At 41.5% G+C, this 24,828-nt stretch overlaps 1 protein-coding gene across 1 annotated transcript; it reads right to left on the reverse strand.

Moving 5' to 3' along the window:
- Positions 1-452: 452 nt before the first annotated feature.
- Positions 453-24,063, reverse strand: LOC121874527 (homeobox protein abdominal-A homolog). The gene is made up of 3 exons (XM_042378676.1): positions 22,791-24,063; positions 3,823-3,986; positions 453-2,248 (listed from the first exon to the last, which is right to left on the reverse strand). Exons 1-3 carry the CDS (start codon positions 23,524-23,526, stop codon positions 1,616-1,618), a joined length of 1,533 nt encoding a protein of 510 aa, XP_042234610.1. The 5' UTR covers positions 23,527-24,063; the 3' UTR covers positions 453-1,615.
- Positions 24,064-24,828: the final 765 nt, after the last annotated feature.

The raw sequence follows: 24,828 nt of genomic DNA on the forward strand, positions 1-24,828 counted from the left end.
CCGCTGTTTTATGTTCCTCTGCAGTAGTTTCCATTACCTCAGTTCTTACTCTTTACTCAATGTGCTTAAAAGGCTTCAGTCGCTTCTTCTACTTCACCATTTACGTCTGCAACCTCATCTCCTTACTCTAGTGGAACCTTTCAGGAATTCATATGTCTGTACCATGGAGACTAATGATCTATTGACAGACAGACAGACTGGTAGAACTTAACTCTCCTCCGTATACTGTATTATGAGGAGGGGCTTAATATATGTATTTCTCTCAGTTTCAATTAATAAATCTCAAATTATTTTGTAATTGTCTCAGTCACTATCTCACTAATACCTCCTCAACTCTCCTGTCATTTCATAACGTGTGTGTGTGTGTGTGTGTGTGTGTGTGTTGTCAGGAGCAACATACCCCAGTCCCTTCAGTCTGAAGTTATGCCAAAGAGGATAGTCAAACACGACGGTATCTGCACACTCAATTTTATTACGCAATATTCAAGCATAAAATATTTTGTGTAGTGTAAAATTCAACTAAATAATCTATTCTTTTACTGTAGGGTTTTACTTAAGAGTAGATACTGTGTGTGTTCTCTTGGACATAGAAAAACAAATCTATAGTGGATTTTAGTTAAGAATTTTACTTCAATAGTTTGTCTTTATTTATTGGGTTGTGTTTGAGAAAGTATCTTTGATAATCTATATAAACAACTTGAACAGCTTGCCATTAGTACTCTTGATACAGTTCATGTATACTACAACGTACTGTAGGAAGCTCTACAGAATATTTACCATAAATTAAGTTGAATACAATATTAGACTCCTCACACCACCGTGTTGCTTAACGCTAGCAATATTAATTTATTCTTGGGATGTATTAAGTGATAAATTTTTGTATAAATTTATCGAAAAAAAATTTTTATATTAATTTTGAAGATTCGTCTGTCAGGATATTTATTGATTACGTCACGGATCATAAATTACTGTACAGTGTGTTGGATGTACTGTGCTGTGTATTGTGTCGTAACGTGAGCACTTTAAAATCAAGGGTAAAGGTTTTTGGTACACTTTCGGGTTAGGAAACTACTGACTTGCTAGACTATCAAACAGAGGAACACTATGCAACAAGTGATCAAAAAATATCTTTAATGTTACGGAAAAACTTGGGGTGTTGACTATAACATTACTGCCGGGTCTATATTAAAGGATAAATGAAAATTTCTGTAACAGTAATTTTTGTACAATATACCCGAGACTGATATATCAAGGTACTGTAAATTACGACAGGGATTTGCTGAATATATGAAGACACTGCAGACAAAACTCTCACCATTTTAAAGTTAATTATGGTAGGAAATTATTCAATCATTTGTGGAATAGTTCCAAGACGTCTTTGGCTAATATTCACTCTATTGTGAAAAGAGTTAAAAACTTTATTACCCACGTTGGCTGACGGTACTCTGAGGAAAGTCTGATACAGACGTTGAGAATCATGAAAACTATTCATAGTATACTGTCACTTATTCTATTATCGTATCAATAAATATGAGATTAGTTCAGAATACTAAAATAACAATGAGTTTCGAAAAAGAAACAAACGTAGTGTTAAAGCGAAGCGTTGCATGCGTTACTAGCAAGTCTCGCCCTCCGCCAGGTAGGTGTTCGTGTCTCCCAGTTCGTGGTGGAGGCCAGAGTAGGGTCCACCGTCTTCTAAGGGGCTGGAGGCTAATGTGGAGGGTGTGGAAGGTGCGAGGGCATGATGAAGACCCGTGTAGGGATCCTCAAGGTGAGCACCCTGGAGATCGGTGGTGGAGAGCGTTGGTGGAGTAGCTGGTGCGTCCAACACGCCATGGTGGGTCAGTACGGGGTCACGAGACGTGCTGTCGCTGTTGCTGGTATTGGTGTTGCTACTGTCACTTGAGGCTTTGCTGCTACTCACGTTGCTGTTGTTTCTATCAGGACTGCTTTTGCTACTAGTGGTGTCCCTGATGTTATTATTCAGTTGCTGCTCTTGAGGCACTTGGAAGGCGGGCTTTATCTCGTCCGCCTGAGGTTGTTGGAGGTCTAGCTGGGTTGGGTTCTTCTTCTCTTGTTGTTGCTGTTGTTGCTGTTTTTCAAGTTGTTGCTGCTGCTCCAGTTGTTGCTGCTCCAGTTGTTGCTGCTGCTCCAGCTGCTGCTGCTGCTGCTGTTGACGTTTCATTGCCAACTGTCCACTCTTAGTCCGCTTCCATTTCATCCGTCGGTTTTGAAACCACACCTTAACCTGGAGGAAAATATAACAAGTATTATATAAATATTGCAACTATATTCACATTATATAAGTTAATTAATAATTCTTAATTTCCAAAGTCATTCTTGTAGGTCAAACTATAAGTTATAGCAGTAGATACATTCTGTTCCTATTGTGACTGTACAGTATATTTATCTCCAAGCAAAATGGAAGGATGGGCTTTAACGAATACTCAAAGAAAAGTTCCCGTAAACACTGTAACTGCTTGAGAAACGCTGAATTAAGACTCCACTAAAGCTTTACCTCGTAACTTTGTATCCAAACAGATTCCTCAATAAGAATTCCATTATTATTAACTATTCCACTTTCATACACAGTCAACCACCAGTAGAGTTTCTAAAATAAATGGACAAATATGTCGATCTATTTACTACAAAGGGCACTTTGCCCACACTTTACAAAGTCTACATGTGTTCTTTTATTAAAACAACTGAAACCTTATAGTAAAACTACCCTCCGTTTTTGCACTTTACTCTCACGGAAATTCATAATATATAGACAATATTTTGCATTATATCATTGCGACATAACCTTTGACACCATCTCATTAGAAATTGACATTCTATCAGATTACTTCGACAGACTTGCGGATATTACACCGACAGATCACCAAAATACACAGTCAACCATAGGTATGACTATGGGTGTATTATGATATTCGAACCCATAATGCTCTCAAACAGTCTTCTAGCAGTACGGCATTCCGTTTTCGATAATGTTAGCGTGTATATATTGTAATATTATCAGTTATTAATATTTGCCCTATTGACGCCAATATTTTTATAAAATGTCTGTACACACACACACTTTGTCTCACTGTTATGAAGCGTGTCTCCGGTATTGTTTCAGTGATATTCCTTTTTATGAAACTAATTCGAATGAATCTTAATTGTTTCGAGTTTTGAACTGTTCAAAATAAACTGAAAAACGGGGTAACAAATTTGTTTTAATAAGCCGTGTGTGCAAAGGTCTATCAAACGTGATTTTTAATGTAATAAAAACAATAACAGAATTAATTACCAGAAGAGGAGAATATATTTGTAGAAAAATATAGAAATCTCTGATGTGATAATTTAAGTGTAAGAGTTTTCGAGGATCAAATTAATTTAAATAATCATATCTTGTAAACTGTTCATGAGTATTGAAAAGGTAATGAGATAATAAACTTGGGAAAATAGTCATTAACAAAAGAGTTATTAAAATTCTACGAAATAATTACTGCAAACACACTAAGTTGTTATTGAATTATACCATTACACGCGTTTCGTTATTTACTGACGTTTCGGTTATCATCATCTACACCTACATCGGCTAACAACTCACACAACTCATTCTCCCAAAACAGTTAACATAACACTTTTACGGGAGCAACAAATTTGCTCTTAGTTACAGAAAAAGATCTAAATGATTATGTATCTGTCTCTCATTACTTACTGAAGGAAAACATACCTATTCAGTTACAGTAACGGATAAGTGACCCTCTATTCCCTACACAACCAAAACCCAGCTCTTTTGTACACGTAGATCAAGGTGACTGACTGACTCACTTGTCTCTCGGTGAGGTCAAGCGAGACGGCAATCTCATAGCGGCGTAGTCTGGTGAGGTAGTTGGAGTGTTGGAACTCTGCCTCCAGCTCGCGGATTTGGTGCTTCGTAAATGCCGTCCTCTCCTTCCTCGGCTTGCCCAGCAGGTCTGCCTTTAGTGCATCTTCTGTTGGAGGAAATTAGACGGTAAAGCTAAGAATGGCTGAGATCTCGACACAAGCAATGTTATGTGCCCTTGTTTATTGTTCTTATCACAGAGGGAAAAAACCGCTGTAACAAAGTTAATGCAAGACAGATAACTGCATAAGTATATAGCGATGATAGTGTGATATAAGGTAGGTGGGGAAGGGGGAAAAGCCTCATTCCATTCATTATATGTAAGGAACACCGTGGAGGCTTGGTACCTGGCTTATATAAGATCACAACACACATCCCACCACCGCACCTTAACTATTCACTGTTGTCTAGAGTCTAAGCAGCAGTATACACTACCCTCACTAACACCCTGTTCATCTGCCTGCCACCTCATTGGCAAGAGCACTTCATCCAAAAAAATGCATTTACAGTAACACACATACAAATCTGTCTTTCATCTCATTTGCAGGAACACATGCAGTACACACACTTGGTATCGCCTCACCAAGTCCAAGTGGCGAAGACGTGCCTATTGGGGGTGCTCCCGTGAGTGAGCTGCCAAGGGTCACGTGTACAATCGGCCACACTTTCACCTGGTACAGTTAGCGTTGTCAATCCTCTCTCTCCGTGATGTGTGAACTCAGGAGTATCGAAACATTATTCCGAAGCGCTCATGGGTGAGGGGGGGGGGGATGACGGGGTGTGAGGGGGTGACGGGGTACACGGGCACACTTAGTACAACTTCATTAACCATCGGTTCTATGTTCTGATTATCCAGGCCAAACTATGTATTTGGTTGTCACCTATTGGTACTTTGATTCGCTGCTCAGGCTCCCATTTGAATCAGTCCTGTCAGTGTTGTTATTATTGTCAACTCTGTATTTTTCTGACTAAATAAACGGTTTCAATATCAATCCAGCACACACACACACACACCCTACCACTACATGCCTTCCCCTCCCACACCCGTTGTCTCCTCCTAAACATGTAGTTACTGTACTACACACATGTCACGGCAGTTCCCTCTAAAAGTATGCAGCCTTTATCCCAGCCACCCCCTCACATACACTGCACATGCCAGCCTTGAATATAAGAAAACAACGTGTGTGTGTGTGTGCGTGTGTGTCCATATCTGTATGTATGTATTTGTGTAGGTGTGTGTGTGTGTGTGTGTGTGTGTGTGTGTGTGTGTGTGTGTGTGTGTGTATGTGTGCGTGTGTGTCTGCAGCTGCAGTGATTAAAAGAACAATAGCGAGAGAAGCGTCACAAGCAGCATGGCACTGGCACCCGGATGCTCAGTGCCAGGTCCGGGTAGGGGCGGGCCGAGGGAAGGGGTAGACGGCGATAAGAAGCCACAGACAAGGAAGAAGAATGTAAAGCAAAAAAAAAATAACATAAAAATATCGAGATGATGAAAAGGCAGAAAAGAATAAGAGAAGTTATCCAAAAAAGGAAAAAAAAAGATTGAAGGAATTTTTTTATGAATTATAATAAAAATTAAAGAACGAAGAAGAAAATATATTAGATTATTTATTTCAGAGACCGCATGTGAAGAATAGTGATAAATCAGCATTCACAAATTTGTGAAGCAATTACGACGAATTAGTAGTAGTTAGGTGATAGCAAAGGAAACAAAGAAATGAGAGACAGTAGAGTAAAACTGTCTCTCTGACAGTCTCTCACCACACCTTGATTAAGAGACATTTCTTCCCTTACAAATCGCATTAGATATTATAACTACATAAAGATTGTTTCATTACATATTTTATTTTTTCTCTTGGGATGTCGGGGTGTTCTATAGGTTGGCGTCACATCGTTGCCATAATAGACCTGACCAGGCCATGGTTACGCTGGGAGATACATTTTTATAACATGTGTGGGGGGGTAGTTTGGTTGAGAAGGGAAGGGAGGTAAGACGAGTACTGGAACGGGGTTGTTGAGAGGGGATTGAGGGGCAATGGAAGAGGTGGTTATGGAGGGGATGGAGGTGGACACTGAAAGAGGTGGTTGTAGAGAAGATGGAGAGGCAATGGAAGGGGTCGTTTGGGGAGAGGATGGAGGGGCAATGGAAGGGGTGGTTTGTGGAGGGGATGAGGTGGACACTGGAAAGGGGTGCTTAGAGTAAGGGGCGGATGGGTGGAGGGGGGTGGGGGAAGCTGGGTTATTTACTGTAAATGCGTATAGTACTGGCACCAATATTTCCACTTCGGATGTAATGCTACGTCCTTATAACATTGCCCGTATCTTAACACAGAAAGACCTGGCCGCTGCTTGCCTTGGCTTGGCTTGGCGGCCCTCTGTACTTACTCTCCCGCCTTACCCTCTCCTCCCCACTGAACCGTTATACTGGGGTGGTAGGACTGGCCGCGGTCATCACCCCACTGGCACTACAACACCATCACTGGCACTACAACACCACCACTGGCACTACAACACCATCACTGGCACTACAACACCACCACTGGCACTACAACACCATCACTGGCACTACAACACCACCACTGGCACTACAACACCACCACTGGTACTACAACACCACCACTGGTACTACAACACCACCACTGGCACTAAACACCACCACTGGCACTACAACACCACCACCAACACCACCACTGGCACTACAACACCACCACTGGCACTACAACACCACCACTGGCAATACAACACCACCACTGGCACTACAACACCATCACTGGCACTACAACACCACCACTGGCACTACAACACCACCACTGGCACTACAACACCATCACTGGTACTACAACACCACCACTGGCACTACAACACCACCACTGGCACTACAACACCACCACCGGCACTGCAACACCACCACTGGCACTGCAACACCACCACTGGCACTGCAACACCACCACTGGCATTACAACACCACCACTGGCACTGAAACACCACCATTGGCACTGCAACACCACCACTGGCACTACAACACCGCCACTGGCACTACAACACCACCACTAGCACTGCAACACCACCACTGACACTACAACACCACCACTGGCACTACAACACCACCACTGGCACTGCAACACCACCACTGGCACCAACGCCACCAACACCACCACTGGCACTACAACACCATCACTGCCACTATAACACCACCACTGGCAATACACACCACCACTGGCAATACAACACCACCACTGGCATTGCAACACCACCAATGGCACTGCAACACACCACTGGCACTGCAACACCACCACTGGCACTACAACACCGCCACGGGGACTACACACCACCACCACACACCACCACTACAACACCACCACTGGCACTGCAACACCACCACTGGCACTGCAACACCACCACTGGCACCATCACTGGCACTACAGCACCACCACTAGCACTGCAACACCACACACCATCACTGGCACTACAGCACCACCACTGGCAATACAACACCACCACTGGCACTACAACACCATCACTGGCACTGCAACACCACCACTGACACTACAACACCACCACTGGCACTGCAACACCACCACTGGCACTACAACACCATCACTGGCACTACAGCACCACCACTGGCAATACAACACCACCACTGGCACTGCAACACCACCACTGGCACTGCAACACCACCACACACCACTGACACTACAGCACTACCACTGGCAATACAACACCGCCACTGGCACTACAACACCATCACTGACACTACAACACCATCAATGGGAATACAACACCACCACTGGCACTGCAACACCACCACTGGCGCACACCACCACTGACACTACAACACCACCACTGGCACTGCAACACCACCACTGACACTACAACACCATCACTGGCACTACAGCACCACCACTGGCACTGCAACACACCACCACTATGGCACTACAACACCGCCACTGGCACCACAACCACTGGCACTACAACACCGCCACTGGCACTACAGCACCACCACTGGCACTACAGCACCACCACTGGCACTACAACACCGCCACTGGCACTACAACACCGCCACTGGCACTACAGCACCACCACTGGCACTACAACACCATCACTGGCACTACAACACAACCACTGGCACTACAACACCGCCACTGGCAATACAACACCGCCACTTTACACTTCTGCTAATGTTTGAATTCACTGCATCTTTTTCTTTAAGTTACCCTAACCTAACCTAACCTAACCTAACCTAACCTACTGTGGGTATAATTTGGCTATTTTATGACGTCTTATATGAAATAGGGTAAATTTTACTCTGGACGTATTAATTATCATCAAGCTGTAGAAATTAAACCACAATATTATTTATCCCTGTATAGTGTGAATTATATCACGTTAAATAGGGATAATCGCTGATTAAGCGTGGTTAGGTTAGGTTAGGTTAGGTTAAGTTAAGTTATTGTAACTTACTTGATCATCTACAGAGCCAGTCAAAAAAATTTCCCCGTAAGAATTACATAATTGTCATCGCTATTGGGCAATTATCACTATTTAGTCTAATAGAGATAAGTAATAGGAAAGGCAACGAGAAGTAAACGAAAGACAAATGATAAGAGAAGTATTATAATGACAAGAGAAGTATTATAATGATAGAAGTATTATAATGATAGGAGAAGTATTATAATGATAGGAGAAGTATTATAATGATAGGAGAAGTATTATAATGATAAGAGAAGTATTATAATGATAGGAGAAGTATTATGATGATAAGAGAAGTATTATCTTCATAATGATAAGAGAAGTGTTATAATGATAAGTGAAGTATTATAATGATAAGTGAAGTATTATAATGATATGAGAAGTATTATGATGATAAGAGAAGTATTATAATGATAGGAGAAGTATTATAATGCTAGGAGAAGTATTATAATGATAAGTGAAGTATTTTAATGATATGAGAAATATTATGATGATAAGAGAAGTATTATAATGGTAAGAGAAGTATTAAAATGATAAGAGAAGTATTATAATGATAAGTGAGGTATTATAATGGTAAGAGAAGTATTAAAATTATAAGAGAAGTATTATAATGATGAGAAGTATCATAAATGAAAAAACAAAACCAAAGAGGAAACAGCAGCAAGATAATATAAGAGAGGAGAGGAAACACGAGAAGGGTAAAACAAAAACAAAAACTAGGATGAAGAGAAGAATACAGATAAGAAGACAGAGAAGAAGACAGATACGAAGACAGAGAAGGAAGAAAACAACAAAACACGAATAAATAACAATACGACAAACCAAAAGACACTGAGAAGAGAAAAAGATGAAACAAGAAGATAGGAAACAATCGTGAAGAGGAAATCATTGAGGAGACAAAACTAAGACAAAAGGATAATAAGGGAAGGGAAGACATCAAGAGTGAAGAGGTTATAAGAAAATGAGATACAGGGGAGAACAAGATAATGAAGGTAACTACAGTGAGAGAGAAAAAAAATCAAAACAAGTCTCATCGTTATTAGGCAGGAGAGTGGAAAGAAACGGCTGAGAAAAAAAATAAAAAAAAGCGTTTAAACAAAGGGTGTTGTTTTACTAACAGGGTATCGGGGATGAGAAGTAGTGGTGAGGGGGGTGAGGGGTGAGGGGATGGAGGGAGTTGAGGGGGGTGAAGGGAGTTGAGGGATGGAGGGTGTTGAGGGATGGGGTAAGGGATGGAGGTTGAGGGATGGGGTAAGGGGATGGAGGTGTTGAGGGATGAGGTAAGGGCATGGAGGGAGTTGACGGTAGGGGTAAGGGATGGAGGAGTTGAGGGATGGAGGGATGGGGGTGTTGAGGGGTGTAAGGATGGAGGGAATTGAGGTGGGATAAGGGGATGGAGTGGAGTTGAGGGATGGAGTAAGGGGATGGAGGGGTGTTGAGGGGGTGGGGTAAGGGGATGGAAGGGAGTTGAGGGGATGGGGTAAGGGGATGGAGGGGCGTTGAGGGGGTAGGGGTGTACTTGTTGTTGTGGGTACGAGGGGCGACGACCGTAGGTCCCGTATTGTCTTACATCCGATCTCTCTCATAGACATCCACCTCATTCTCTAACATCCACACGGCTCCCGTCTACATGTATTTTGAAATTTATCATAAACTATTATATTAAAGATAAGTCTTTACACTATTATTCAACTAGAAAACTTATCAAGCTGTGTTATCCTAGAGAAACAGACTAGTGCCACCGTAAAACTTGTGCGATGTGTTGGGTGCCAGACGACACGGCTTCCCAGCTTGTCTTACACTCACACTCAGTGAGGAATTTATTACAACCATCCCTAGATTTTATGTTGGACCCATGAAACTGTATATTATCACCTGGGGTAACTGACGCTGGTTAGCCACTGGCGCAATTTAACACGTGTTGAGCGTCCAGTCAGTTTACTCCATTAAATGAAACTAAATGTGACCAACGTGGTGAAACTGGCGAGGGTGGCACCTGCTCCCGACACACTTATCTCGCCACTGCTTGTAAAAAAAAATTAAAAAGTACCACGCACATGCTGAGTGTTTATGTTGCTGTGATTCCTTGCCTCGATAATGTATCCAGTAAAGTTATTTAGGAAGCCCACTTAGTATCTAAGAATTATAACCCTATTTACATTTATTCTTTATTAATTAAATTTAAGCAGTTAATAATCTCACATTCTCTATAAAAAAGAAGTGTGAGAAATATGAACAGGTTGATAAGGATATAAGTAGCAACATAACTATTGACGACGAAAAATAAATCACAGTCTTAAACATGATCCTACACTTGGTTCAGCTTATCTTCAGTATACACTCCTTTATGTAGCAGCACTTTACAACACTCACTGCCAACTTGTTTTTATGTGGAGTTTCTCTCTATAATTGGCTTTAATTAGCGCCTTGTGTGATAAACTGGAGTAGATTATCGTGTTGTTTACGGATCTGGTCTGGATTTTCAGACTGCAATACGACGCCTATCTTGGTAGAGAATGATAAAGATGAAGTTCGAGTTGATAAAAACATGAATGCCAGTCATCCAGCAGGATGGTGGCGTTTGTGTGAGAGGAATTCCCTTCGTAGAAATTATGACTAAATCTGCTCGAGTTTTATGCCCTTATCTTTTTTTTCTTTTTTTTTGTAATTGGACAAATTTCTAGTCTTCTTAGAACTCCTTATCTAGAGAATTAAAGTCGTATATAATAAAAATATAAACCCCAAGGGCAGAAAAATTATCGTATAAAAAGACACTGAACGTCCATCTCTCTTCCCAGAAATAGGATTAATTTTGTCTTGAGAATTTTTACTCTCGTGTTCCACTTTCTGACATGCAGCTCAGCGTTTACAGAATACACAGCCCTACTGCCACGATAAAATAATCTCCCTTCAACCTTGCAAGCAGGAACAGCCTGCCACCCATGCCCCATACAATGATACCTCCTCCTTCCCCATCCCCAGGCAGCCCCTTCTTTCCCCATCACCAGGCAGCCCTTCTTTCCCCATCACCAGGCAGTCCCTCCTTCTCCCATCACGAAGCAGTCTTCCCTCCTTCCCCACAACTAAACAGCCCTCTCAAACTCCCTACCCACCTCCCAGCCAAACTTACCACCGCAAGCTGTCGCATAATTTTCTCGGTTGGTGGCGAGAAAGTGTTGGAGCAAGTTTTGTGTCCTGGTGTGTGTGTGTGTGTGTGTGTGTGTGTGTGTTGTTGACGCAGGAGGTGGGTGCTCCACATCCTGGTGGGGGCGGGAGTGTGTCGTCTGCCAGACCCCGGCTCCATCCCTGCCTCCACGCTCTGACACTAACTATATCCTCGTAATGACACTGCTATGTGACTCCCGCGCACAAAAAACGCCCATAAAAACGTGTGCGCCTGGTCCGGGTAACGCACAACCGCCGCTCTGACGTAGCCGTGACGTAGGCGTGACGTCAGTCGGTGGAGTCTCAGGTGGGGCTCAGAAAAACAAAGAGGATCTTGGGTCATGTTTCACTGCGGACTGCCATCTTGCTGACTTTAGGTTACTGCCTCTCTCCCTTCTCTGTTGTGAACTTTTACCGCAAGGAAAGTTCATAACTAAACAAGTAGAGTTAAGTGTGATGGGTTAAGTTACATAAAATGAGAGTTTTTCATCTTCTGACTTCTCGGGTATTATCTCGTATGGGGCAAGGAGCTGAAAGGTCAAGAGGGAGAGATGGTCAACACTTGACTGGTGACAGCTGTCTGCGGGCCCGCGATACCCACAATAATTGCCAGGGAACTGACGAACGCTAATTATCACCAAGAGCGGTTACATACACGATGACATAATGCCATTTTTATAGCATTAGACGGGAAGGGGAAGGGAGGAACCGTTCATGTGTATACGTTCTCATGACTGCCGCTGGGAGAGATTTCAATAGTTTCTTCAGTCAAGCATATATTCTATCAAGCTAGATCTTATTACTCCCTTGGGTAATATAACGTCTCCTAGATTACGGAGCTCACCCCAGCTGCCCACCACCGTCACTATTACAGGCACTACCACCGATACTGACACCAGCACTACCACCGATACTGACACCAGCACTACCACCGATACTGACACCAGCACTACCACCGATACTGACACCAGCACTACCACCGATACTGACACCAGCACTACCACCGATACTGACACCAGCACTACCACCGATACTACCACCGATACTTACCGATACTGACACCAGCACTACCCGATGACACGATACCAGCACTACCACCGATACTGACACCAGCACTACCACCGATACTGACACCAGCACTACCACCGATACTGACACCAGCACTACCACCGATACTGACACCAGCACTACCACCGATACTGATACCAGCACTACCACCGATACTGACACCAACACTACCACAGGCTACTGCTACTAATACTCACACCTACTGTCATATGCTATCGTAGGCACGGTAACATACATTATCACAGGCATTGTCTATTTTCCAAACACTCTCATGGACACTGCCAAAGACATTGTTACAGGCATTACCACAATCAGTGCCGAAGTTACAATCGCTGGCACTGATATGAACACTGTTACACAAAACATTAAATATATAGTAATGTCACTTGCACTATGACCAGCTCTTCCACACAAGCAATATCTCATGTTGGTATCAATACACCTGCCCCCGACAACTGCCCCCATTGCCATTTCACCTATTCACTCGGCAACCATCATACAAGATTTTGAGAACCGCCAAGAGTTTGAATTTTTGAGAACAGTAGCCCGCAACTTGCAATATTAGTGTGTGACGTATGTTAGTAATTTTTTATATATTGATTATGACGGATCTACATATTTTTATCAGATCTTTTACTAATTTTAGTTTTCTTAGAAGTCTGCAACACTAATATGTAGGATTAATTTTTTTCATCTCTATTCAGTCAGTTCCATGTTTTCTGCTTCTTATTGGTAAACGCACTCATTTCCCCCATCAAAGCAGTAAATTTTACAATCTGATACAATAATACCATGCCTTCAGATACTACACCTAGGCACTGTCACGTACTGTCTACACCCACAGGAACTATCACAACAGGCACCTTCATATGCACTAACAGAGTATTTATAACGGATATTACAAAGTCAACAGGTGTAAAGAGTGGCACTACACTTGGCATTGCCCTTAAGCTAAAACAGACACATCCACAAACACTGTCAGAGAATATATATTACAGGCACCACCACAGTGAAACATATTATGCCGCCGCAGACACTTCCAGACACAACAAAGGCTTGGGTTATATCACAGCAATTCCTTAAACCATGTAGTTATAGTGACCACATTACTCTCCCTATCCTGGCATTAGTACAGGTAAGAACTTTGTCTTATACTAGTGGTAGCAATCTCAGTTTAAGACAAATAATTAGCTTTGGTATTAGTTTACAATGGAAGTAAAGGAAATTTGACCTGTGATGACTCCGAGACATATTGTGTATGGTATTTCTTTATGGGGTAGATAAATATTCACAATATGTATTAATGGAAGCGAAGTAACCATTGTTAGTATTTAAAACCTAGAACTGTCATAAGTCTGGTCCAGTCTATGCGGAAACTTCGACAGCTACCATACGATAATAATTTCCTGTTCGATATATTATAGAATGGGACATCGCGCTTTGATTCACGTCTATACTTGATTTGAACTGGGGTTCACTCTATAGGCATTTTCCGTGTATATCAATGCGACCGAAGCAACCCGCCATGAGTCATATCCACGTCTGCTATAGGAACCGAATCCCACTCAACCACTCCACTACAGCGCTGATTAGATTTGATTTTATAAATTTTCTCAAAACTCGAATGACAGACGGGTGACGAACCGTTCTCCACTACAACACATAGTTGATTGTCGTTTGGAAGTTGTGGGAGTCTCGACAAACTATACAAACTATACAACTATACAAACATCCTGACTAAGTTAAAGATCAGAATAGAAATCCCCATGAAAACCTAATGCATGTGTTAACTTGGAAACCGATATTTGCTATCACCTCACAGTCACCAAAGAAACAGATTAACACTGACATAAATCTTGTGTGATCGGTTGTCGCCGCCTTGGTGTTGTCGCTGCCACTCATCTCGTCGTCATGATACCCCTTACAGTGCTCCTCATCCGGCGCCCGGGACACTTTGGACTAGAATATATCTGTGTTCACTTACGATCGTCCCATGTTAAACTGGATTATATGATGTTATTATTATCCTCTGATGTTTATAGCACCTAACCTGGGAATGTACGTACAAAGATAAATGTTCCCTTCATTTTAGAGGTCCCACCTCTAACAGGCCCCAGTTCTAATCGACCCCACCTCTAATAGGCCCCAGTTCTAACAGGCCCCAGTTCTAGTAGGTCCCACCTCTAATAGGCCCCAGTTCTAACAGGCCCCAGTTCTAACAGGCCCCAGTTCTAGTAGGTCCCACTTCTAATTGGTACCACTTCTAATGGGTCCCACTTCTAATAGGTCCCACTTCTAATAGGTCCCACTTCTAATAAGCCCAACTTTTAATAGGTCCCATCCCTAATAGGTCCCAATCTAACCAATCATATGACTTAATTAGCCCACCACCTCTCATGATGGGTACAGGTTCTTGTGTTCCTTATCCAGTTGACTTGGAAACCATGTTAGACGACACTATGGTAATGTACACAAAGTTGAAGTGTGACAATATGCACAGCGGTGATGGGGGTCGTGTTATAAACAATATCGATGAATTCATATTAACATGATAGTGTATACCATGATGTTAATTATATGATTGGTTGAAATGAACTATCGATTATAGACCAACGCTAGATTGAGGTTAGGTTAATGTACAGGATGATGCCGGAGATATGGTAGCGTTTAGTTTGGTAGTATACTTGAAGAAACAAGCTCCCGGCGCACCTATATTGAGAGTGTGACCAGACAAGTGGGAACTGTCTCAAAGGTACATTGGTTTCCTGATTTGGTGCAAAATAACAAGACTTAAATAACCACAAATTCCCAGAAAAAACTGCACTCTCCTTATATAATCTCTTAAAATATTTGTAATTTATACTTTTCTTTATTTTTTATTGCCATTAAGAACCATTATACAGTATAGTGTCACGTTGATAGATAATTAATTACTATTGCCAATGTCTTTTATCATCACGACACGATCCTGGGTGTGATTGTCTTGTTGTTTCACTATAACACGATCCATGTTGCATTACTTCCACTCACTTACCAGATTACTATGTCATTAACTTTACATCATAGGGTTTTGGTACTCCAACACGTTATGAATTATATTTGATGGATCTACCAAACAGTCGTATTTAACTTTCGATGATTGAATGTTTTCAACCTAAATCATCTGTTCGAATAAAAAAAATCATCTGTTCGAAGGTCCATTTATTATGTGGTGTCTGTCTCAGAGTCTTCATCTGTGTCAAGTTTGACGACTAAATACAAGTTTCGGATCGAGTAGAACTGTACATTGAGTCAATTTTTTGGCTTTAGTGATAATGTTTAATAACAGCTTAACTCTGTTCTTTAATAGGTGACGTTCTCGTAAATTTAAAAAGTTTTTCACTTTTTACGAGAATCTAAACCAACAATATGTCAAATAAGCGAATTTTGTTGTCTTTCCTGCAGTTTATTCCTTATTAATTATATATAACTATTAATAAAAAAGTTGTAAAAATTATTAAGTGTAGATTATAACTAAGATTTGATTAACAAAGGAAATGCTTTAAAAAATGGTGACTTGAATTATGGTTTAAAATGATTAATAACTAAGGGACGATTAGAATTTATGGTATTATTGAAGTTAGTTTATAGGCCAGCCAGTACCCGGCCACTCACCAGCAGGTCACTCGGGAAGGGAAGCGGACATTTCGGTCGTCAGTAAGTAAACAGACTCGGGTGGCAGGCTAAAGTAAGATGATACACACAGGCTGCTACAACAAAATCAGTAAGGTAAGCAGGCTATTGACAAAACTACATTATGGTGGTATTGCAGGCTATACACAGGTTGTATCAATAGAGACATACATAGGGCTAGCAGACTACATGTATGATGAATCAGTGACTAAGTAGGTTGTAGGTTGGTGCTCTACATACATAATGAATGAGTGAATAAGCAGGTTAGGATGGCAGGCTATACACAGGATGTATAAGTAAGAAGATAAACTAAGAAGGTGAACTACACCGAGAATGAATCGGTGTACAGACTTGATCGTTGGTCACACACAGTCTGAGACAGTATGAATGCAGACTACGGTCACACACACACACGGAGACTGACAGTAGACACTGACGGTAGACACATACTCGGGCGGTAAGTACATAAGTTCGAATTATAAACACTTAACTTGAGGTGCTGTACACTCAAGCTAGGATGGTTTAAACACACAGCAGTACCATGAACAATAGACACAACATACATTAGAGCTTTGTCAATAGTGTCATGAATGATTTATCACAAGATGGTTTGAGCAATATACATATGCTTTCTAGAACACACAAACATTTAATAAAGGCAATATACACGTATTGTTCAGGACCCAAGCTAGAACGAACCCGTATATACATGCTAAATATGTGGCAATACACGCTAAAGTTACGTTCCGTACACATATGACATTAAAATACAGCAAAACAGAACACACTCATTAAAACGGTTCCTACGCAGAGTATAGAAGGACGCACTCGTAGCATAGGACGACACACTAGCAGGGAAGGATGGTCAAACACAGCCTACGACAGTGTCAATCTACGCAAGCTATGATATTATAAGACTGTGCACGTGTGAGGACGGTACAATCATAGGTTTGTAATGTACACACACACACACACACACACACACACACACACACACACACACACACGCAGTAAACAAAATAAGGAGGTAGGGTTAAAGAGTAGCCCTGCCACGAACCACCAGTCTCTCCCCTCGGTGTTCCCTAAACCAGTGTTATGATACCCGAGGAAATTATTCGCTAGGTGACAGAAATAAGAGCTGCTGCCCGACGCACGTTCCCTTCCCCTACCTAACTGGCTGGGAAAGGGATGACGCATACTGAGTAAAACTTTTCTAGAAGTTTCCTGTCTTTTCATTTTTGTTATCTATTTTATCGTAAGAAGATGGTACCTGTATATAAAAGGGTGGGTTTCTTTAAGACAATTTTTTTTATAACATGGAGGAGGACAAGTGGTGAAAGTACGGCTAAACAAAGTGTGTGTTATTACGGTTGACTAAATCTCTTGCGCAGCTATAATGCAGGAACGTAATAATGGTTAAGATCGTACTGTATACTATCAAGATTTGGTAAAAGATTTCGTTGCCTTTTCGCGTGAGCGTTTTTTTTTTTTCAACAGTGTGTAGGTAAAATGTAGGAATATGTATGTTTGTGTGTACCATTCAGACATGAGTATATGCTTCTTCGGATACTGTCACAGTTTTTGAATATTATATGTAAGAAGTAATGTATGTGATTAAAGATTCGTTAGTACCATTGCAGTAAGAAAGTGTGGTCTGTAAACACTGATAAATACATCTATTTGTTTACCGTCCTCTTCTGTCTGCCTTCTGTCCTAGACCCTGTACGTTACAACCATCCTAGTTTGAGTATATAGCACCTCAAGTTAAGTGTTTATAGCTCGAACTTATGTACTTACCGCCCGAGTATGTGTCTACCGTCAGTCTCCGTGTGTGTGTGTGTGACCGTAGTCTGCATTCATACTGTCTCAGACTGTGTGTGACCAACGATCAAGTCTGTACACCGATTCATTCTCGGTGTAGTTCATCTTCTTAGTTTATCTTCTTACTTATACATCCTGTGTATAGCCTGCCATCCTAACCTGCTTATTCACTCATTCATTATGTATGTAGAGCACCAGCCTACAACCTACTTAGTCACTGATTCATCATACATGTAGTCTGCTAGCCCTATGTATGTCTCTATTGATACAACCTGTGTACAGCCTGCAATCCTAACTTACTAACACTGCCTTTGTATAGTCTATCACTAGCCTACCTACTTGCTGATTCACTTGCCTCAGCCTGTGTGTATCCTCCTACTTTAGCCTGCTTACTTATTGATTCTGCCTCTTTAGACTGCTACCTTAACCTGTTTATTTACCGATTCAGCCTGCATATACTGTAGTCTGTCACCCTAGCCTGCTTATACTCAGTGGTTCAACATGTGAAAGAGTCTGTTTTATAGAAAGCTTACGAGTTGGTAAATTTAACACTTGTGAATCATTTTGCCATGTATGCTTTCAGAGAGTGCCAATAAGTATTTCTTCTTTGTGTTTGTAGGTGTGTGTATAATAGTGTCTTTATGTAAATGTGCATGTCTTATGTTTAGGAGGGAGATAGGAAGGAACTGGTTCACAAATAGGGTGGTGGACGAGTGGAACAAGCTTAGCAACTTTGTAGTAAGTGCGGGAACTCTGTAAAGTTTCAAAAGGAGGCTAGATAGATTCATGGATGATAGAGAGTGGTAGTAACTCTCGACAGGAGCTGCCATGCACAGGCCAACCGGCCTATTGCAGACTCCTTATTTTCTTACGTTCTTATGTTCTTATATGCGTACAAAAATGTGCATGTGTGATATTTTTGTGTGTTCAGTCTTATTTATTGTAGGTACTTTTTACGCTCTCAATCAGTTATGTGTATCATTATAACTTCAGGATGTGTATATGATGAGCTCGTGTACACAGTCTGAACCCTTGTGTGTATCTCGTAGTTTGTAAGTGTATCATGAGGGACATTGTACCTGTATGTCTGCCGTCTGTTAACTCTGCCACCGGGAGTTATCAAGTATTGTCTGAATAAAACAAAACATTGAACATTAAACATCAACCCCGAGAGCGTAAGGGTGAGGAACATAATCTTAAAATAGAAACTAAGTGTGTGAAGACATGAGATAAAAGTGACAAATACGCAAATGTTTGGAGGAAAGATGTTACGGTTTCGGTGGGATATATTGGAATCAATTGAAGTAAGATGGAAAAGTTTAAATAGTGGTAGTGGAGAATATCAGGTAGTGAAAAGGATGCAAGGTAGGTAGATGTCTAATAGATGTAGAGCAGAAGTTGGGTATAGTGTCAGACGGCTACTTATTGTTTAAGATTACTTCTAAACAAATAGAATCGGCAATAATTCAGGTTAATTTACCAACTAATGATAATTAGAATGAGTTTTATAAGAATTTAAAGAAGGTAAAAGAAGTTGTTAATTTTAATGAATATGCCATGAAAAACGGTTCTTAATAGAGTACCACAAGGCTCTATCCTTGGACCCACCCTCTTTGTGATCTACATAAATGACATCTATAAAAATATATCGAGCTACATTGTCAAATTTGCGGATGACACGAATATATTTGGAAAGGTAGCAAGTCAAGACGATGTAGCAACAATGCAGAAATACCTTCATGAACTGTTCAAATGGTCTCGAGACTAGCACATGCGCTTTAACATTACGAAATGCAAAACCCTACACGTAGGATACAACAACCCTAATCACAATCATTATGTTAATAACACTTTCCTGGATACTGTCGATAAGGAGAACAATCTTGACGTTGTGATAGATCATTCACTGTAGCAACAGCAAGTGACAAATGCTACTAAATGGTCTATGTGATCAAAACCAAAGCAAAAACGTTTGGGGTAGCTTATATGTGTACTACTGCAGTGAGTGTGTGTACCGCTGAACCTAATATGTGTATAACAGAAGCCAGTGTAGATACTCCGTAGGTCATCCTGTGTATACCACAGATTCTCGTGTGTGTACAACCACAGCTCTGTCCACAGCACTATGTGTGCGTACCACTGCGGTTAGCGTGTGTATAGCATCGTGGTTAGCGTGTGTGTAGCATCGTGGTTAGTGTGTGTGTAGCATCGTGGTTAGTGTGCGTACCTCCACAGCTCGTCTCTGTACCACCACAACTCGTCTGTGTACCACCATAGCTACAGTGAGACTCAGCACGGCTCTCAACGAGTACCACCACAGTTTGTGAGTACAACGGGCCCCGGTAGCATCTCGGGTGTCTGTGAGTAAATAATGGTAGCTTTTATGTTGTACAGTCGGCCGCTGTGTTGAGGAATACCAAAGGTAGGGTTACCGCTGCTGGTGAGAGCTAAGGGTTGAGAGGCGCCCATCTTCCGCGATTATCCCAGCTCAGGAGAGAAATGTTGGGACGATCTACATGATCTAGCATTGACAGCTTATCCTTAATACAGATAAGTTATTGTTTTCCCCTAGTTGAAAATAATAACATTTATATTATTCGAAGTTCACAGTTTTCGATAACGTTTTAGCTCTGGTTTCTTGAATATGAAATTAAATATTCCCACGCACCTTGACCGCCTTGCACAGATAGCTGACACTGCCCTCCGAGTTACCAGAACGAGGCGCTCACATCTTCCCTGAGACCACTACTTTTGTGAAACTATAAACGACCTTAGTGACTGACTCCCTGAAACACTCCACAGAAACTAGAGATGTTGATAAGTTTCTTTAGCTAATACTGATACATAAACAAGTTTCACTGCCCTGTGAAAAAATAATTGACTTTATATAATTCCGTCTACTGTGAACTGATGGTTGATTTTCAGTTACTTTTACGATTAATTATGTTGGGATAATTTGAATAATTCTATAACGTATTTTTACTCTAACTATTGGCCGAATATTTCCTTCTGATCTGAATACAAACAGTTCACTCTAGTATAATCATAATTTGTAATGTTCTCAGAGATATTTAGAGCCTCAAGTTTATCACCAGATCACACACTAGTTAAACTCCATCTATTTATATCAAACTCAAATATCTTTAATCATATATTTCATAATAACTCACCTGTGTACCACCACAACTCGACAGCAGATCACATCACACAAAAAACAATAAACTTACCTCAGTTTTAAAGCGACGATTAATTCAGGCGTTGATTTTTAATAAGGTGAAAACTATATTATTCTTTATATATATATATTAATTTCAAAGGTTATCATCTATAGCGAATATAAAATCTGTCGTTCAATGTTCATAAAAAAATGATAGCACCGCATTCTTTCAAGCACTAACACGTCCTTCCTCCTCGATATCATTGATGCAACAAGAGACACAGACCAACACAAGGGAGAGACGAAACTAAATACTACATAGCACAAATAACTGAGTATCTCGGCGGTGTTGTGTATCTGTCACGCTTGAGTAGTAGTGTGAGTGGGGTGATCAGCGCTCCCGTCTCCGAACATTAACTCTTATTATACTTAACTAAATCATGACTTATTTAACCCTTTCTCATTAATACACTAATTAGAACCTGAGAAAAGGTGAAAAAAACAACAACTCGTGGAAATGGAAGTCGTTAAAGAGAGAGAGAGGGGGAGAGAGCTAAGGTGAGCCGTTGTCCCTTGTAAGGCGAACCATGTGTGCTCTCTCTTTCAAGACTCGAGATCAAGTGACTTTTAAAAATCTCCCACAGCTGTCTTGGCTAATTTTCTTACGTCTCGGTAGTAGTTTTGAGAACATTTCACTACAGTACTGTCCCTTCTGAAGGCTTTATATGGTATAGTGAATATTTTGTATTCCGTATATGTATTTAATATTGCATCGTTAGGTATAAGGCAAAATAAATTAAAACAAATTTACTTTAAAAACTACTACAAATATATTATTTTCAAGGGGAAATGAGACAAAATATAAACACATATTCAAGAATATTTGATTCGCTGAAATATTGTTTCTTTACCAGTTTGTGTGCTGCTACAACACCATCTGAAGTCGAAGCTTTACGGTCATGTTCCTCTGTAAATATGACCCTTTTGACGGTTTACTGATTGATGGAAAATCATAGTTGACTACCTTCACAAAATCTCAAGTTTCTGATGTACCGAAAAGTAATAAATTTGAAAAAAAAACTAACCACTTAAAAGCGTTCGATACTACCGCTTCCTTGTTCTAATTTGTTTACAAGTTTTACACAGTCTGTGTGAGACACAAATTTAAGAAATATGAAGACGAAGACACACAAAAAAGTGTCGGGATCACCGGCCAGACCAATAAGTGAAACAGATTGTGTTACCATCCTACTGTGCCAGAGGGGCTGAGCAGGTCAGTACGTGTAGCAGATTTTGTTGCCATACTACTGTACCAAGGGAGGGGAGAAGCAGGTCATAAGTGGAGGCCATAATACTCAAATACGGCGTTGGGTTAGGTCAGCAAGCAACCATGGCACCTACCTGTGGTGTCAGAAAGTCAATGGTCAAGGCAATATGTAAAGCTGCTGTGGTTGTGTCATTCGGCTACCGTGTCAAAGTGCCACAAGATAGGCCATTAGAATTATTTTTTGGTGAGAAGAGGCAATTGATTCAGTCAATATGGTTGATTATGTCACTCACCTGAGGTATCAGCTGGGTCGTGGGACAGATCAGCACGGTGTTCGCTCACTAAAGATCCCAGAGAAGTAAGTACGTCGCTACTCAAGCCCCCGAAGCCCATCTCCCCAACATTATGGGTTGTTAGGGGCAAGAGAGGACCCAGGGAGGCAGCTTGCTGTTCAGAGCCCCCTACGGTACTTGGCAAGACAGATGTTAACGTCGCTAAATCGTCGGTTGGCGGTGACAAACTGCTGAAGGTGATGGTGTGGCTAGGCAGGTAGTTGGAGGAGGTGAACTGTGAGGTGGGCGTGTAATGAGAGGTGGGCGGGAAAGCGTTGGCAGAAGGCAGTAAATGTGATGTTGCAGGTGGGGAGGAGGTCGGAGAACCATTGCCATCAGAGGGTGGATCACTATCAGGTGTCAGGGGTGCCGGGTACTCCATAGGGGCGGCGTAATGCATGGGGTAAGTTAAATCATGAGGAGGATGGAGAGCATCATGAGGCGTGGGAGTCCGTGGTAAGATGGGAGGGAGACCATATTCTACCAGTGAGGAGGAAAAGAGGCCGCCATAGTCCCGTGCGATGTCAGTAGTTTCCAGAAGCCCCCACTCCGAGCCCGGCAACAGATTTGGGTATGTAGATGCCCTAGGAGGTTCCAGGGGCGCCAGGCTTGCCAAGGAAGACCCCAAGGACATCATGCTTCCAGTGGTGGTCACTGGCAGGGACACACCCCCGCCGCTCAACATCGTTTGCTCCATTTCTTGTGATCTTTGTATTTTGTGGTTGTCGTTCTCAGCACAGTTGTTTATCACTTATTCCCACGACACCTTGTGTTATGTTTCCTGGCAATGAGAGTTGTCGCGTAAATATTGTTATTTTAAGTGTATAAACTCTTTTCGCTAAACAATCACTTAACGAACGATACATAAATGTGTTGCTATTTGCCAGTAGATTATTGTTACCTTATTTCACAGCAATCATATTCTTGTTGCTATAAACTGAAGTTTTAAACACAGTAGATTCTTAACTGCAAAAGTGAAAACTCTACAGCATGTTTATAGTGAGCTGTGTTTCACTGCGGCGACAATGAATACTTAATTTTGGGAGTCAGTACTGAACCACTTCACTGAGGCAATCAGGCCTATTAAAGTGCAGTTAGCAATAGTAACTACATGCACGAGCACTTAACACCTCTCACAAATTGGCATCACCTCACAGTCACTCAGCGTAAGCACAAGCGGATGCGTCAGGTCTTCACGGAAATCTGTGGCGTGTGGGCCACCACCTGTCAAGCGAGGGTGTCGTGGCGGTGTGTGTCCCCTCAGTCGAGGACACCCGGGCACAAGGGGGCGGGGCTTCCTTGACATAGAACCCGCACCAACCAACCACAAGTCCCCCTCACCAACCTGCTTAACCAACCATAACATGAACTTTAGTTTTGATAAGAATACCGGCACGTGATTGGCTGTACAGGAGCTAAGATCAACAAGTGTTCCCCTTCCTGACAGAAGTCAACCTGAATATCCAGGGCTTCTGGTCGCTGTTGTATAAACAAGGTTCTGCCCTACACACATCTTACTCTAAAATTGGCACACTCAGCCTACTATACTACTTCAGAGTACTATACAATATTATGCCTTGAGTTTCTCTCTGGTAAGAAATCTCAGGTTTTGTCGGAGGAATCTTTGCCGCAGAGATCCACAGCCTTAATGAAGTAAATAATATATTTTTTTCATTATTTCCACTGGACAAATTAAGTTGTAATGTGAACGTTGCATTCCATGTCAATATATTCGACGATTCACACGTTCATATAATACTAACTCTCCAGCAGTTGGGTATATCATTAAAAATTCCTGATAATGTGTTTCTTGAACGACTGAAAACTAATAAGATATATCACTAAGAACTAGAATAAAGTCAAAACTGTCCTCGAGAGAGATAGCTTTATTTTCTTTATAGTTTATTTCGTATTTATTGGGTGGAACTTCATTTCTATTTTTGTAGATTTATTGATACTGATTAGTCCCCTAAAACACAAGGTCACCTCTGGCATAAGC

Source organism: Homarus americanus, unplaced genomic scaffold (assembly GCF_018991925.1).
Source record: "Homarus americanus isolate GMGI-L3 unplaced genomic scaffold, GMGI_Hamer_2.0 scaffold34360, whole genome shotgun sequence".
Taxonomy (NCBI): domain Eukaryota; kingdom Metazoa; phylum Arthropoda; class Malacostraca; order Decapoda; family Nephropidae; genus Homarus; species Homarus americanus.